At 44.4% G+C, this 17818-nt stretch overlaps 1 protein-coding gene across 1 annotated transcript in view; it reads right to left on the bottom strand.

Moving 5' to 3' along the window:
• NTPCR (nucleoside-triphosphatase, cancer-related) overlaps positions 1–17542 on the bottom strand; it is a 30573-nt gene extending 13031 nt beyond the window's left edge. The window contains exons 1-3 of the mRNA XM_026504161.4: positions 17390–17542; positions 12975–13137; positions 12367–12463 (exon numbers count right to left, since the gene is read on the bottom strand). Coding sequence (XP_026359946.1) covers positions 12367–12463; positions 12975–13137; positions 17390–17423 — 294 coding nt within the window. The 5' untranslated portion in view covers positions 17424–17542. The remainder of the gene's footprint in view (positions 1–12366; positions 12464–12974; positions 13138–17389) is intronic.
• Between the last annotated feature and the right edge of the window lie 276 nt (positions 17543–17818).

Here is a 17818-nt window from a genome sequence, read left to right as displayed (position 1 = left end):
AGACGGGCTTCTGAGCTGGCCTATCCAGGACAGCAGGTATCAAAAGTCATGGGAAAGAACTGGGGAGCAGCTGCCAGAAGTCGGTGGCAGAACTAGGGCCCTTCCCCACAGACCCACATGTTCTGAGAAGCCAGGAAGGCAAATAGTGGTAACAGTGGCCACAGCCAAGCCCACAGTTCCTCAACCCTCTGAAGGTATGAGCTAAAAGTGAAGGGCTCCAATTAGACCTCTATGTGTGCTTATTCTAAGCCTAAAGTTTCAGAACCCCCTGGCAGTCTGGTGGCATGTCGACTGTGTATCCCCAGGGATGAGGTCACACCGTCTAGACTGCCTGCCGCGCCCTGGAGCCCAGCCCTTCTCTCCTGGGGCGTGCTCTGGGTGGGAGCTGTCCCTACCCAAATGCCAGAGATTCCCACCCAGGGCCCGGCAGACTAGGGCTGAGGCCTCCTGGATGTCCTAACTGGCCTCTTTGGGGCTCACCCACGCGAGCGCCTGACCATAGAGCACCAGAACGGCGCCCTTGGTATCTCGCAGGCTCCAAGAACTATCCCAGGACTGAAACAGCATCTGTTGGCTGACACTCAGCCCACTGGACGGAGAACCTACTACCCCTCGTGATCCCAGTGCCTCGGGACCAGCCTGGACATCTGAGCTTGTGCGTCTCCATGAGAGACCTACAGCTCGCTCTGGCCCCCAGGTTCACGGCAAACTGTCAATGTGAGGCTCCTCCCAAGGTTCTACCCATCACCTCACTCACCTTGGCAACAGAGATAATTAGACCTTCCCATTTGTACCTCCTAGCAGCTGGGGACACACACACTTTACCAACAATGCCGCATTCAGTGCCAGGAACTCCGTCCAGCAGGTACCCGCGTCTCTGTTTTACAGATGCGGGACACAACCGATTCAGACGAAGTCACTGAGCTCCCAAGTGAGAGCTGAGAGTCAGACCCAAGGGCACCTGATGTCAGAGCTCCCTTCCATCCCCCACATGCCATACCACCTGCACATTTTCAATCTGAGGAAGGAAAGAAACTGAAGGAAAGAATCAAAGACACTGAAGGAAAGAACTGAAGGAATTCATCTAACCGTAAGGAAACTACTTTTCTCTCCAACGAGAAACAGGAGCACGTCAGTTTCTAGAGGCTATGGAGGCACAGCCACAAAGACCCTGATCTGCTTCTGGAGTACTCGTATTAATTTTATTTACTCAAAAAAGATGACGTATTTGGGGTCTCAGAACAATTACCATCACCAACATCATTTTATCCAGGACAGAGGAAGGCCTGCTTTAGGAGGCAGATGTAACCTGCAGGTGAAGGCCCCTCCCCCAGCATGAGCACACGTCCCTTCCTCACACACAGCGAGACGGGACCAGGCACCCCCAAATGTGCTAACTCCTGCCACGTCCTTATCAGCTAACGGTGTTTACAGTAACTGCGCTTGTAAAAATTCCTCTCGCTTAGGAAAAATCTTACTCAATTTTTAAACTTTGATTCAAGTTTAGTTACCTTTGAGGTCTGATATCCTTTTATTACATACTGTCCAGAAGAGAGAGAGTTGACTGTTTTAGCCACAGTGAAACAGGGATGACTTCCTGTCTAACCGAGGAGGAGACGGGAGAGAAGTAAACAAGTGCAGCTTTGACGAGGAAAAATCCACCGTTACTGCTCTTCTAGTTCAACCTTCAAATGTACAGCGATTTTACTGTTAACTACTGTTCACCTTGTTACAGAAAGGTTTCCAAAAGGCAGTAGTTAAATTGGCTTTCCACATAAAGCCTCCATGGAATTATTTTCAGATCATCTAATAAAGTTAAAAAAATGAGAATTAACCAGGAGAAATTTTCATGGGAGGATGTGCATGGTCTTAAAGTGTCTCCCCACACTGCTTATTCATTTCAAGGGGAAAAAGAGTAAATGCCCAGTGGAGACACTGGGCAATTCTTCGCTCAGGTAATCAAAACAGACATCGGCAAACATCACGTGCCTCCGGACGAGATGCCCAAGACAGCTGCGCCGTGGGTTACGCAGTATTCTGACTGCGGTTATCGCACAGAAACAACAGAAAAGCCCCCAAAGAGCAATGTCCCATTAGGGTAGAACTGTATTCCTCAAAAATGCCAATGTCACAAAAGACAAAGGATGACTGAGGAGATGTTCCAGATTGAAGGAGGCTATGGAGGTACAGCAGCTAAATGCAACACTTAACCCCAGACCAGCGGAAAACCTGTTCCAAAGGACATTTTCAGTCAACTGACAAAACAGGCCTGGGAATGGGAGATTATTAGTATTTTCTGTCATTCTTTCTTTTTTTTTTTTTTTTAAGATTTTATTTATTTATTTGAGAGAGAGAGCAGGAGCATGAGTGGGGAGAGGGGCAGAGGGGGAAGCAGACTCCCCACTGAGCAGGGACCCAGACATGGGACTCAATCCCAGGACCCCCCTGGGATCATGACCTGAGCTGAAGGCAGATGCTTAACTGACTGAGCCACCCGGGCACCCCTATTAGTATTTTCTTGGTGTAAAATGTACTGAGGTTGAGAACTGTACCAATTGCATAAGAGCATATGCTTATTCTTAGGAAAAATATACTGAACATTTTGGAGTTAAGCACCCCAGTGTTTGCAATATACTCTCAAATGCTCCCCTCCACAGATTGGTATGTTTACACAAACAGACACACATGCGCACACGTGGACAGAGAGGGCGAACAAACAACAGGGCAAATGGTAAAAATAGGTGAGTCTGGGTAACAAGTATATGGGTAGTCTGGCATTATTCTTGTTATTTTCTCTAAGAGTAAAATTATATCCAAATAAAGTTCAAAAAATTAGAATCAATACAAAAAAATAAAAATACTCCCATGCACACTTTCTCAGTATAAGATCTGAGAAAACTACCACCTCATCACAGGGTGAGTTTGCTTCTGAGGAAGGCAGGGCCTTGGACTGACACGTATGGGAAGAGGCAGACAGCGGCAAGGGTTGGAAATGGGACAAAGTGAAGGAGGAAAGGGGAGGAAGGAGCAGTTGATACACATGCTACCCCAGTCCCACTTACGGAGCACATGCCTCTGCCAGGCCTCCAGGGAGCGGGCTGCGAGAACTGCACGAAGGTGAAGAAACCCAAGGCAGGAGCCGGCTCCGCATCCAAATCACAGAACCTCAGACCAGCAGTGAGAGCCAGAGGCCAGCAGTGAGAAGTACCAGAGCATCAGACCTGCCCAGAGGAACAGGGGGACTGCTGGGGACGGTCATCGAAAAGACGGACCACTGGCCGCTCCAAGAGCTGGACCCAGGTGATCAGAGGCGTCCCACCCCCTCCCACCCATGGAGTGTGGATTCCACTTGCCTTTCTCATCCCCAGAGGCAGCTCCGAGGGCACAGCCTTGAGATAATGACGTGGTGTTGAGAACACCTGCATGGTCTACTTGACTGAACCCAGTTACGGCCTCTCTCTATATAAACTTAAGATCTGGCGGGCGGGAGGGGCCCCATTCATCTTGCCGTGTCCACCACGAGCCTTGTATGTGAGTTCCCACAGCTTATTACAACTGCCACCTCCCAACCCAGAGTGGCCTGCCTCTTTTCCGGACTCCCTCCACCCCCCCCCAACAAAGCGGGCTGGTTTCACCTGTCACCTGGGAGCTCCAGACAGAGCTGTGGACCCACAGAGATTACCAGCAAGGGCTGCCTGACCAATCCGACAAGATAAACCGCAGCGTCAACCTTACACGGAACTCTGAGTTCATTTTCCTCTTTTGATTCACTGCAGGAATGTTTCCGCTGACAATTTTCAAATTAATTTTTATGTTTGCACCAGACAGCTTTTTGTTTCCCTGGCTGATCTTGCAGTGCATATATATATATATATGTATGATCGTGAGGTCCAGAAATAGTAAGTGAGGAGGAACAAAGAAAAAAAATGTCACATTCGCTAACAACGAAGGAAATTCAAAAGCAATGCTTGGGCTCCTATCAACCTTTCAAGAATGGATCCTGACTAGAAATTGATTTTTCTGAATTCTCTCTAAAGCCTAGTGGCCTGAAATACTAAGCAGCAACTCCAGGTCAAGTGGTAAAAAATAGACTTTCCCCAACCAGGAATCCTCTCATCTTCAAATGAAGTTTCAAAGATCTGAAGCAGAATCTCATTTCAGAATCAAAAGCAGATCCTGCTCTTAAAAACAAATATACACCAAAGCCTTATTTTGACCAAAACAAGGTTCAACTACGTTGATTTTCATTGGATGTCCTGGTTCTAGCTTCTTATTCTTTCATGGATCTTAATTAAAAACAATAGGGGTCAGCCTAGAAAATACAGCTTGGAGCAGACACCTTTTGTTCTCAAAAAAATTATAATCCATTGTTATCTTTTTGTGTGAGGAAGAGATACATGGAGTGCCAACAAAATGTTAAATCCAACAATGCAACAAATTCTTATAAAGCATTCAGTGTGGCTGTCAGAAAGACCACTAGGAGAAAGGACAGCGTTATCCTGCCAGCCTCGATCATTGAAAAACTGGAAAAACAATCCTACTTACAGGAGCATCAGAAAATAGAAGAGACCTATAAATAACCTTACCAAAAACAAGTTCTTTTTAAAAAAAGGAAGAATGGAAAGAGAGAGATATTGGGTTTTTGGCTATGGAGACTATTAAGATGCTCTTTATATCTAAATAACTATAATTTTATATGGTTCCAATCACTCCACATAAGACCCTTTGTGATGGATAATAAAGTCTTAATTCTACAGTTCATGCCAGCTCTACCACTTACAGGCTGTGTGCCTTCGGGCAATTTAATCTCTAGGCCATGCCTCAGTTTCCTCGTCCGTAAACCAGGAAGAGAGTGATAGCAACACTCAGGATTAAGCGCGTTTGTGCCTGGTGCAGTTTGCACTGAATCACTGTTAAGGACTTGCACTAAGCGCCCCCACCCCCCGCACCGTTACCACCAATACCACTCAGTGCAGGAAAATGAACAAACAAGAATGGGTAAGACAACTTTTTAAACTAGAAGACAACATGGCAATTAACACGGCATGGTACTGATGTAAGACTCAAGCGGACCAATGGGAGAGAATAGGTAACCCTAAAACATTATACAGACACACACACATATTTCTTATTATAATTAATAAAGCATAACAAACAAATGAGAAATGGGTTATTTAACAAATGGCTTTGGCAACCTTGCTAAGTATTTGGAAGAAAATCAATTGAGAGTCTCATTGTATATTACATTCAAAATAAATCCAGATGGATTAAAAACATGTTAAAAGAAAAAAAAAGGTACTACAGAAGAAGAAACAAATTCTGTGTTAACCTGGAATAGAGAGAGACTTTCTCAATGAGAAAGAAAGAAAGAAAGAAAGAAAGAAAGAAAGAAAGGGAAGTCATGAAAGTAACAAACTGAGAAAAATGCAATCAATAAATACAAAAAGGTCATTTTCCTTAAAAAAGATCTTTTTAAGCCAAAAGAAAAAAACATGGGAAAAGGGATAAACAAAAATAATTAGATTAAAAAAAAAATACTCAAACTAAAAAACATTTAGCCTCATTAGCAACTTAAAAGCATGAGTCAAAGCAAAGCAGCATGCTTTAATATGGAAAATCGGTATTGTGCTCTGTGCCCCCCAGAGTGCAGGTCCAGGTCTGGCAGGGGGTGCAGACCAGTGACGGGAGCACCTCAGCAGCACCCAGCCGAGACCCCAGAAGGTCACAGCCCTTCACCTAGGACCTCCACCCTCAGATAGTCCCAGGGGAAAGCACCGTGGCTGGGGAGAAAGGCTGGTTGTACAAAGGGGGTTTGCAAAGGTGATAAATACCTGCCACTGAGGGAATAAGGCTGAAGTCAGAGGGGAAAACCCATGCCAGGGAATACTGTGCAATCATTACATTATCGCACTTGTGAGGATTATCATGTCATAAGGCCCTTCCCATGTCATTTGATCATATCAACGGGAAAACCCAAGCCTATAAAACCATACACATTATTTGTCTCCATTTTGGAATGATGGAATAAAGCAGAAAGAGGGAAGAAACAAAATACACTAACAGTGGTTAACCCAGTGATAAGATTATTATGAGTTATTCTTATTTTCTTCTTTATTTTTATTTCGTATTTTCGAATTTGCTACCTTGAGTAGGGAGAGTGTTAAACTCAGAAAAACAATAAATACGTCGTCAAATAAGGAAAGAAGTCACCGGTGGAATGAAAAAAGTCAACACCAGTTAACCTTATGAAGGACTTTCTAAAAACCTTACTGAGTCTAGAATGTTTCCCAATCTTACTCTATTTTCCTTTAGTCACCGTGTGCCCCCCGAGAGTCCATCCATCTCCATCCCAGCCTGAGGGCATGAAACAAGAGCCGCCCCAGCTGGGGCCGGGGTCACCCCTGAACCTCCTCCTGCAGCCCTGCCCTGGCCTCCGGCTGCTTCTCCGCGCCAGCCCTGGTCTGGCCCCCGGGCTCCCAGCAGGCACACACCCCTGCTGGCCCTGCTGGCCCCAAGGAGTATCTCCCTTCTGTCTTAGGACTCAAAATAGTTTTCATCCACAGTGAAATATCTTACACACAGGAGGCACTTATTAGATATTTCTTAACTCACGGTGTTTTCAGACATCCCCGGCACGAGACATTGACATGCTCTCTGCACAAAAGCTTTCCCCCTGACTACATGTGGTTGCTAGAGCTTTCCTTGTACTTGCTAATGATAACAACTGTCTCTTTATATTCCCGTTTCTGTTGTGTAGTTACTTTAACTTTTTTCATTCTAAAGGCAAAACACTAATTCCTTTTCCTCTCCTCATCCCAATGAGAGATGGGGAAAAATATGTTCTTCATGAAAAAAAAAAAAAAAAACCAACTCTGTGGCCTGGACTGGGTAAGAACCTGCAGCCTTGGGAACCCTTCCTAAAACACGGGTGTCTGGGTTTGCTATTCAGAGTAGAAGTTATTTTTTAATTAAAAAAGAGCGATTTGAGCTCTTCTAGTCAGCGTGTGATTTCTCGTATAATCTTGCTGACAGACATCAGGCACATATGTGCACACTGCTCTCCCAGGATTCAGTCTGTTCTGAGCCAGGTAAGTAAAAATCAATTCTTTGTATCGATCCAGGGCCCAAAGCCAGAGTCTTCACCTGGAATTTCATTTGAACTACTTCACTTGCCCTTTGAACATGTAAGTAGAAAGGTAAGCATTTGATGGGAAAGGAACCAGAGAGAAAAACGTCCTGTTCTCTGACTGCTCCCACCAAAACAATGGCCACAACAGACCCAGCACAGGACCGAGGGAACATTCCAAGAGGCAGGAGCTGAGAGGAGCAGGCAACGGGGAGGAAGCAAAGGGGAAGGTGGGCTCTGAGGAGCAGCAGCCCCTTCCAGAACAGAGTGCGAGACCCTGCCAGCCCTCTGAAATTAGCAACTGCCCTCTGTGGGCTATACTTAAAATTTCCAGCAGCTCTGTGCAACCACCAAAGCCCTCGATGGCACATCTTCGCTCAGCCCCAAATGTCAAAAAAGAGCAGAGAAGCAAAGATAGCGGGCCAACCAAAGAAAATGGCCTGGGCCGAGCGCCAAAGGCTCTCCCCTGGCATGTGTGGGGAACACGTCTGAGCTAGCATGGCTGGGGAATGGGGACAGGAGGCCGGAGGTTAGTGGGCCAGACCACATGGGGCCCACCAGGCCATGAGAAAGATCTTGGACTTTCCTGCTGGTGGAACAGACGTCTCTGGAAGGTTTAGACCCACCTCGTGAGACAGGTTGGCATTGTCTGATTTCCACAAAAATTAGCAATGTAGTAAGTCTATCACAGATTAAATGGAACTCACAGTATACTTAATACAGTCCACGAGTCCCTGATCACGTGGCCCCACCCACCTCACCCGTCACACCTTCTTCCTTACCTGCTCCTGCCCCAGGACAGCAGGGCTGCAGTTTATCCGTTCCCCTCAATCTATAATGCTGCCCACAGAACCACCCCTCCCCAAACACACACACATCCAGTATTCTCTCTCTGAAGTGATGGTGCCTTCTCGTCTTCCCATTTCAGTTACTTATCACCTCCTCAGAGCTCCTTCCTGGCCACCTGATCTACACCCAGCTCCCTGCACCTCTCACAGCACCCCACTGGTCCCCTCCACAGCGCTTATGACATACACCTACTTGTTTAATGTTTCCATTTCCCCCTCGGCTGAGAGTCTTGAGGAGGAGAAAACATGTCTGTTTTGTTCATGACTAGGTATCTAGGATTTGATAAATATTTGATGAACGAATGCAAAAAAACAAGTAATATGTAATCCAAAAGCAAAAGTTGGTTCTTTGAAAAGATCGACTAAATTGACAAACCCTTTTCCTATTCCTTCTCCTGGCCAAAGAAAAGGGGAGAAAGGACTTAAATAACTAAAATAAGACATGAAAGAAAGGAAAACACCACTGACCTTATACAATAAAAAGGATTATAGGGGAATATATGAACAACTATATGCTAACAGATGAGATAAAAGAAACAAATTAATAAAAGAGAGGTTACTACTACTGACTCAACCAGAAATAAAAAATCAGTAGACCTATACAAGTAAAGAGATTGAATTCATAATTAAAAAGCTTCTCATGAAGAAAAGCCCAGGTCACAGGGTTTCACTGGCAAATCAAACATTCAAAGGAAAATAAATATCAATATGTCACAAACTCTTCCAAAAATCAGAAGAGGACGGGACACTTCCTATCTTATTCTGAGACCAATATTACCCTGATACCAAAATCAGACAAAGATATCACAAGAATGCTACAGACCATATCCCTTAGGAATACAGATGCGGAAATCTTCAACAAAATACATGCAAACATATAAAAATCCAGCAATACATAAAAGGATTTGCATGTAATCCTTTTGAATCCATCAACATATAAAAATAATCATACACCATGACCAAGAGGGATTTAGTCCAAGAACCAAGGTTGGTTTAACATCCAAAAATCAATTAACATAACACACTATATTAATGACGAAAGATAAAAATCACATAATCACCTCTATAGATGCAGAAAAAGGATTTCACAAAATCCAACACTTCTTTGTTGTAAAACACTCAACAAGCTAGGAATAAAAGGAACTTCCACAACCAGGTAATGGTTATCTGCAAACTCACAGCTAATATCATACTTTATGGTAAAAGATTGAATGCTTTCTCCCTACAATGAGGAACAAGATGAGGATGTCCATTCTCACCACTCCTATTCAACACTGAACTAAAAGTACTAACCAGGGCAATTAGGAAAGAAAATGAAATAAAAGGCATCCAAAGTTGAAAGGAAGAAAAGTAAAACTATATCCGTTTGTAGACAATACAATTTTGTACATAGAAAACCCTAAAGAATTCACTGAAAAACTCTTAGAACTAATAAACAAATTTATCAAGGTTACAAAGGATACAAGATCAAGAAACAAAAATCACTTGTACTTCTGTACATAAGTAATGATAATTCCAAAAGAGAAATTAGGGAAACAATTCCATTTACAATAGCATCAAAAAGTATAAAATGCTAAGATATAAATTTTTAAAAAGAAGTGTAAAACTTATAGGCTAGAAACTACAAAACAATACTGTTAAAAAAAAAAATTAAAGAAGGGGAGCCTGGGTGGTACAGTGGGTTAAGCCTCCAACTCTTGGTTTCTCTTCCTCTCCCTCTGCCCCTCCCACATGTACTCTTTCTCTCTCTAAAATAAATAAATCTTAAAAAAAAAAAATTAAAGATCTAGGTTGGGGAGCCTTAGTCAGTTAAGTGTCCGACTCTTGATTTCGGCTCAGGTCATGATCGCAGGGTCCGCTCTGCACTCAGCAGGGAGTCTGCTTAGGAAAGTCTCCCTCTCCCCTCAACACGTGGATGTTCTCTTTCCTAAATAAATAAATCTTAAAAAAAAAAAAAAAAAAAGAAGATCTAGGTAAATGGAGATCTTGTATTCACGGATCGAAAAGACTTAATATTGCTAAGATGGCAATACTCCCCAAATTCATCTACAGATTCAATACAATTCCTATCAAAATCCTAATTCCAGTAATAAAGACAGTGTGGTACTGACCTAAAAATAGCTGGAACTGACATAAGAATAAATGGAACAGAATTCAGAGTCCAGATTAATCCTTGTATTTATGGTCAATTGACTTCAACAAGAGTCCCAAGAAATTAAGACAGAGAAGGAAGAGTCTTCAACAAATGGTGCTGAAACAAGTGGGTATTTACCTGCAAAGGAAGGAATCTGGATTCGTACCTAACACCATATACAAAAATTACTTCAGACTGCTGGCCTGTATGTAACAGTAAAACTAGACAACTCCTAGAAGAACACGAAGGAGTTGATCTTCATGAAATTAGGTCAGGCAAAGTCTTCTTTGATACAATACCAAAAAGCACAAACAACATAAGAAAAACAGATAAGCTGAACGTCTCAAAAACATTCGTGCTTCAAAGTGACAGCATCTACAGAATGGAAGAATATACTGACAATTATATATCTGATGACAGACTGGTATCCAGATCTTATGAAGACATCTCACAACCAGGTAATAAAAAGGCAACTAAGCCAATTTAAAAATGGGCAAAGCAAATGAACACACATTTCTCCAAAGAAGATATACAGACAGCCAATAAGGACATGAAAAGATGCTCAACATCACCAGTCATCAGGGAAATGCAAATCAAAACCATATAGTGCTTCACACCTCCTACAATGGATGAAATTAAAAAGACCATAATTGGTGCTGGCAACAATGCGAAGAAACTGGAATCCTCATCCACTGCTGGTGGAAATGTGCAGTTGCTCTGGAAAACAGTCTGGTAATTCTTCAAAAAGGTTTATATAGAATTACCATATGATCTACCATCTCTACTCCAAGGTTTAACCCAAGAGAACCAAAAACAGATGTCTACCGAAAAACTTGCACACAAATGTTCAGAGCAGCATTATTCACAATAACCAAAAAGAGGAAACAATCCAAATGTCCATCAACTGATGAGTTGATCAACGTAAGTGGTATATCCACTCAGTGGAGTATTATTCAACCATGAAAAAGAAAGATATGCGCTAAACTATGCATAAACCTTGAAAACATTTTGCTAAGTAAAATAAGCTAGTTACAAAAGACCCCATATTACATGATTCCCTTTTTAGGAAATGCCCAGAATGGGCAAACTGGCAGGCAAAGAAGGTAAGGCAGTGGTTGCCAGGGGCTGGGAGGGACAGAGGAATGAAGAATGACTGCTTAATGAGTATGGGGTTTCCTTCTGAAAGCATGGAGATATCCTAAAATTAGATTGTGACGACTGGTTGCACAATCTTGTGAATATACTAGAAAAAGCTGAACTGTGTATTTTAAATGGGTGAAGTGTACAGTATGTGAATTATCTCAATAAACTGTTGAAAAAAAAAAAAACAGGTAATACAGTGATAAATGGTGTATCACAGATGGTCCGTGACTTAGAACGGTTCAACTTATGATTTTTCAACTTTACAGTGGTGCGAAAGCAATACAGCTTCTGTAGAAACCATAGGTCAGATTTTTAATCTTGACCTTTTCCTGGGCTAGTGGCAGCACGCAGTATGATCTCTCCCGGTGCTGGGCAGGAGTTGGAGTCCCAGCATCCAGGCAACCACGAGACCATGAGGGTAAACAACCAACACGCTGACAACCACGCTGCACCCACACAGCCAGTACGTGCTTCCCTTTCAGCACAGTATTCAATAGATCGCATGAGATCCTCAACACTTCATTATAAAATAGGCTTTGTGTCGGATGACCTTGCCCAACCGTAGGCCAACGTTCAGTGTTCCGAGCGTGCTGAAGTTGGCTGGGCTGAGCGATGATGGTTTGTAGGTTTAGGTGTATTACATGTGTTTTCCACTTACCATACTTTCAACTTGTGACGGGTTTATCCGGAGGTAACCCCAACATAAGCTGAGGAATATCTGTAATGTGTTAGGTGCTTACAATGGTACATAATGACATTTTCCCTTCCTAAATGTTTATTTGTTGTGCTGTGAAAACAGGGTTAAGATATAAATAAGAGGAACGCAGAGTAAAGACTTCACTTTGGGAGTCTTGGTAGCTGAGCATCAGAGCCCTCCCGGTATAAAATATTTCCCTGGGCTGAATATGTGTGACAAGTAATTTATGTGTAGTTCAAAGTGACATCAAATATGGGGAATATATCCTTTTATAAGGCTCAATCACTTGAAAACTTTTCAGTTGTAAAATGTAAAACTGGCCACTCCTTTGGAGCAAGACCACTCTGTTCCCAGGGCCAGCAGTTCCCACAATGCACTAAGAAGAGATCGACTCAAGAGGCAGAAATCACATACTTACATTCTTCAAGACCGGAAGGGCCAAGTGCTCGAAGGAAGTCAGATCCACCATGTACTGCCCAACCCGGCATTCACGTTTTCCGGGCGGAGGCTCTGACCTGAATGAAAAGACAGGGCATTCTCTGTTGAAAAACCCCTGTACTAATGTCTGGTTTGTAGCTACTCCAGTGAGCCTCTGGCCTTCCACGTATGCTAAATCACCCTTAAAAATCACCTACACAAGGAGTGGTATGCAAAGCTAACCTGATTCCATGTTCTCTCCTGACAACAGGGCCACCGACAAGACTGCATACCACCACCACCACCACCACCCCGGGGCCCGGCAGGTACCTTGAGGCCAATCCCAAAGCTGCAGGGAGGCAGTGCAACAGAAATGCGGCATAAGAAGCAGGACAATGAATTACAAAATGCTAAAAACTTATTACTTGGTGGAATAAGTTTTAAGTGAACTATATTTTTATACTTTGTTGTTCATGTGATGGTTTCCATCTCTGTTTTCTTTCTCTGAGAAATCCATAAAGGCCCAAGAGTCTTCAAGATAGAAGGGATCATTTGGCCCAATCCTGTGTCCAGGGAGAATAAAACACTATAGAAGTGAAATATCAGTACCCAATTCTAGACAAAACTCCCCGCATGCCGGATAATGTGACAACATCGAATCCTATTCTTCTGCCTCCCTGTCTGACTTCTTCTGTGTAAAATCCATCGACAGGCACACCGGAGGATTTTAAAACCTCACTGGCTTTCTGGATCAGTGTTGTTTTTCCAACTCCTAAAACAAAAACAAAAACAAAACAAAAGCCCATTAGGAAGCACTGCCTTGCTAGAGGACACACAGCACTCCTGGACTCTGAGAGCGATCACCGTGGGGAGAGAGATGGGCTGCGCATGAATTTTATGAACATCAATTTCACTTCAATTTTGATTGCTCCAGGTGTTAAAACTTTTTAATTTCAAGCATAATAAAAATATGGATGGGATCTTAAAGTTCTATTTTGAAATTCCGAAACACCATTAATTTTGTCACATACCCAATCCCAGGACCAAATGAGTGGATTTGTGGTGACAGTCAGGTGCAATATGCATCCTCTGAGACAAGCTTCTAGAACTAGGTTCACTCTCCTCCTTGGGTGGCCACACTCTTTCACCAGGAAGTAAAACTGGTCATGCTTGGGTCAAAGGCTGGGCACCTTAAACTGGGATTTCAACCTTCCAAATCTCTGGACTTACATTTAGTGGTGGGAAAATCCCTTCACTCCTCCATGGACTTACATTGCTATGTCTCCCAAAAAAGTCTCTCTTAAATACCACTAACAGCACTAGAAATGGCAGTTTTTAAACTTTCTCCCAAGAGCAATCCTATCAGGTTGGCAACCCCTTCTATGACCTCCTCCAGTGTCCCTAAGCATTCCTTGGGCTTGCCTCCCAACCCTTTCCCAAATTACAACTTCTGCACCTCCACGGCCGCACCCACCTGGCCGGTTAACTACTCTGATGGACGCTTACTTTGTGCTAACAAGCACCAAATAAATAACACTCGTAAATAAAATAACACTCATCACCGGCCTTGTGGAGCCAGGCTCTACTCTAGCAAGCTCCGCAAGCATTTCCCTGGTTAAATCCTCACAATTGCCCTCTCAGGGAAATCGCCTTCTTGTTCTTGTTTTACAGATGAGGCACAGAGAGGTTAGGCAACTTATCCAGGCTTACACAACGAGTAAGGACCATACGTGTTAACAGGGGCCTTTGTGTGTCACCATGACCTCGTTTCTGTGAGCCTTGTTCCATGCACATTGAAGGCAACGGCATCATGATGACCCAAAAGTGGAAAAAGGGGAAACCTCCGGCAAGTCTGCAAGAGACTATATCGAGATACCACAAGGTTGTAAATCATATTATTTCTATGGCTGCCAACAGAGTCATCAGGGTTCCCCACGAACCCTTTTAAGCTTCCTTGAGATCAACTATGATCTGTTCTTTAATAAACCTCTCCTCCCAACTTCACACCAGCAGACAATGGTGGCTGGCCTTTTGGAACATGAACAGCAACCCAGCCACATGCTCCCTGTGCCTGGAAGAGAACCGGGTAGGCTTTTCATCCCAGCTCCGTCCCCCAGTAACTGCTGCTTTAAGAAAGCCACGGAAGAACCCAGTTACTGCAGGCCAGAGGCACTGGTGGGTATGTAGCTGGTCCTTTTCTGAAGGGCAACTTCAGTGTGCCTTCCAAATTACACAGCACGTCTGTCGCTACGAATTCACCTTCAGCAAAAATCTGACCATGGCACAAAGATATGAAACAGCGTATTTATGTCAGTACTCATTATAACAGCAAGATATGGAAAGTGATCTATATGCTGGTCAGTAAGGGAGTGTTAAATTATGTACCATGTATATAACGACATGTAAACACGCAGGAGTGCTATGCGGCCATTAAAGAGAATACGGTTTACCTAGATTTATTAGCACAGAAAACAGACCACAATACATGGATAGACGGAGAAAAAGCAGGTTAAGACACAACAGGTATATACAGTAATATTCCATTAAGTTTAAAAAAAATGAAGTATATGTTTCTACAGAAGGAAATGTCGAGAAGGAACTGGGAAGGTTCATAGCACTTATTTCTGTATATAGCAACTCCATGTGATTGTCACTTTCTTCTTTAAAACTTTGAATTTTGGGGGAGGGGTCTTATAGTAAGTGGGCATTACTCTAAATGTAAAAAAAAAAAAAAAAAAAAGGTACTCCATTTTGAAGAAGATAACACAGAGCAGCTATAATAAAAGGGGGCGCTGCGTGTCCTGCATGTTGGACAGGACACGGGGAAGCAAGAGGAGACACTGGCTCAAGTCCCTTCCCCATCAGCTCTAGAAATCTTTCAGTTAATTTTTCATCTCCATCAATTCGGCTGCTAGCCTCGCGCTGTCTACACTCTGCTGAAGGAGACCCCAAAATGACAGCTCCACACCACAGAGAGGCAAGACGAGCAGGTCAGAGAGCTCCAGAATCCTTTTGGTTCTAGTTCTCTCATAAGGCTGACCCTGAGATAAAGATTCAAGTGCAGGCAGTTTAATTTGGAAAGCGACCCCAAAGCACCAAGGGAAGTAACTGTATTATCAAGCAAGTTACCTGTGTGGGTAGCTAAATCTACTGGGGAATCCTAGGGGACAGTTTTAGACACGTGACTCAGTTCTCCTGAGGGGTGAGGAAGTAGGGAGTTTATCCACCAACTTCCATCTATCATGGGTTCAAGGCTGCTCCTGCGGGACAGGAATCCCCTGGCCCTTCAGGCCTGCCCCATGCACAGGTATAGCAGAATTCAGTGCCCAGAGAAAGCCCTCCAAGGTCAGTCAAAAGGTGGACAGTTGGAAGTTGGGGAAAATGCTAAGTGCCAAGGACATACTGGTGGGGCACTGACAACATATAGAACAAAAAGTGACCTCTTTGAGAAGATATATTGCCTGACGAACTGAATATGTAGATTAGAGTTAGACAGCAGGCAGAGTTTGAGACAGAGTTAGTGAAAGAAAGAAATTATATTTAAAAAAAAAAAAACAGACAGTAACTCCAAAGGGGGAAAAAAGTTGCACATAAAAGGAAAAGAAAACTATAGATTACTGACTACATGGCTTTCTTGTGATCAGCTTTCACATGTACTGGGCTGATCAAAATTACACTATAACTGCACTAGGAAGAGAAAGAGAGGGTGACTAGGTTTTAGGACAGTCTTAGAAAAGCTATATGTAAAGAAGTATTTGAGTCTTTCAACTGTGTGTACATAAAACTTTTATAAAAAAGGAAACAGGAACCAGTGTTGACCTGGCCAACCTCTGTCCTCAGCCACTTCCAGGACCCAGGCAGGTACTAACACAGTAACAGAGCACTTCTGTTATGAAACACATAGATGTCTTGGGGCCAGCCTGCGGAGCAAACGGCATTCCCAGTTTCAAATAAAGAACTGACAAATCAACTTTCAGAAGACAGTCTTTTGCAAGGTTAGGGAGTACTTTGGATGTTAGAAATTCCTCAAACCACTCTCCTCACAGCTTCCCCATTGTCTGGTAAAAACAAAATTCCAAAGTCTATAATATGAAGTGTGGCCTGTGCTACTTAAGGCAAAACATAACCATTAAAATAAAGTGGAAGACAATTCTAGGCCCTGAAGGACAATCTTTGATATCTGAATGCTCCGCTAACTTAAACATTAGACCGACCTTGCAAAGGAGCGGAAGAAATAAATCACTTTTTCCACTCCAAGCCCACCTTTCTGCCTTAGCCCATCTGATGCTGCCACCACCTTCCTGAGTCACACCTGATATATGTGTAGGGCCTTGGGTTAAAGACCGTCTCCTCCTCCAGCTTCTCATTTGAATGAACACTATCCCATCCACTCACAGCCTCACAGGGTTGAGGGCTTTGCCCAATGGCTGGCATTAGAGGGGACAGGCACAGACAAGGGATCTGAGAGGGGCTTCTCATCCTGCAGCCTCATCCTTGCAGGGACCTGGGGGGAGGGGGGGCGGGGAGGTTTCATCTTTACTTCATTATCCTTCAAGCGAAGACCCTCGCTTCCTTCCATTATGAATGCAGGCCAGATCCACAGTACGGCAGCACGTGTGACTACCAACAGAAACCAGACGCCTCCATGTCAATCACGGTTGTGGCAGACGTGCCTATCCCAAGTTCAAAACTACGTCGTTAGGTATACTGGGGCCGCTGCACCCCGCTCTTCGTACCTTCACAAAGAAGCCTGCATACTATCCAACCACAATTTCTTTTCCTTACTAGCGTTGGCCTCATTTCTAATACTATCTTTTGTACTTAAAATCGCGCTTTCTGAGAAGGGACACGTAGGCTTCAGATCACAAAGCCTGTAATTTAAGTTGGGAACTTCAGGGGCCAACAGCCAGAGCCCTGGAGCCCGCCGCCCCTCCCGGAGAGCAGCGGGCCGCGCCCACCCCGCGCGCCACCCCCTCGTGCCTACCCCCGCGGCCTCCCAGAAGCGGAGATCTGGGCGGGGTTACCTGGGGGCCCAGTCAGGAACACGTGCCGGGCCATTCCAGCGGGCCCTGGTAGGGGTCGCGGCCTGGATCCGGGTCGGGGTCGGGGTCAGGGTTCCGCCCCCCAGCGAGGCCCAGGCTCCGCCTCCACCGGCCGGAAGCACCGCCTTTGCGACCGCGCATGCGCCTCAGGTCTCCGCCTCGGTCCGCGCGCGTACCTCCGCTGGTCGCATCCCTCGCGCGTGCGCTTTCGGCTCTCGGTCTCAGCGCGCTCCGATGTCCACCCCTAGAAGGGTCGGGACGGTGGTGGTCTAGTCTTCTCCGGGTCCATGTGCTTGACCCTCGATGTGTGGCTCACGCGGGGTGTCTCCAGGGAGATGTGCGCGAGAATGTCTATTACTAAGCCAGTGCTGCCTTACCTGAGCGCGGTCCCCTGGAGTCCTGCCGCTGACA

This window comes from Ursus arctos, unplaced genomic scaffold, assembly GCF_023065955.2.
Source record: "Ursus arctos isolate Adak ecotype North America unplaced genomic scaffold, UrsArc2.0 scaffold_7, whole genome shotgun sequence".
In the NCBI taxonomy this organism is placed as follows: Eukaryota; Metazoa; Chordata; class Mammalia; order Carnivora; family Ursidae; genus Ursus; species Ursus arctos.
This window is presented reverse-complemented; position numbering and strand designations above follow the sequence as displayed.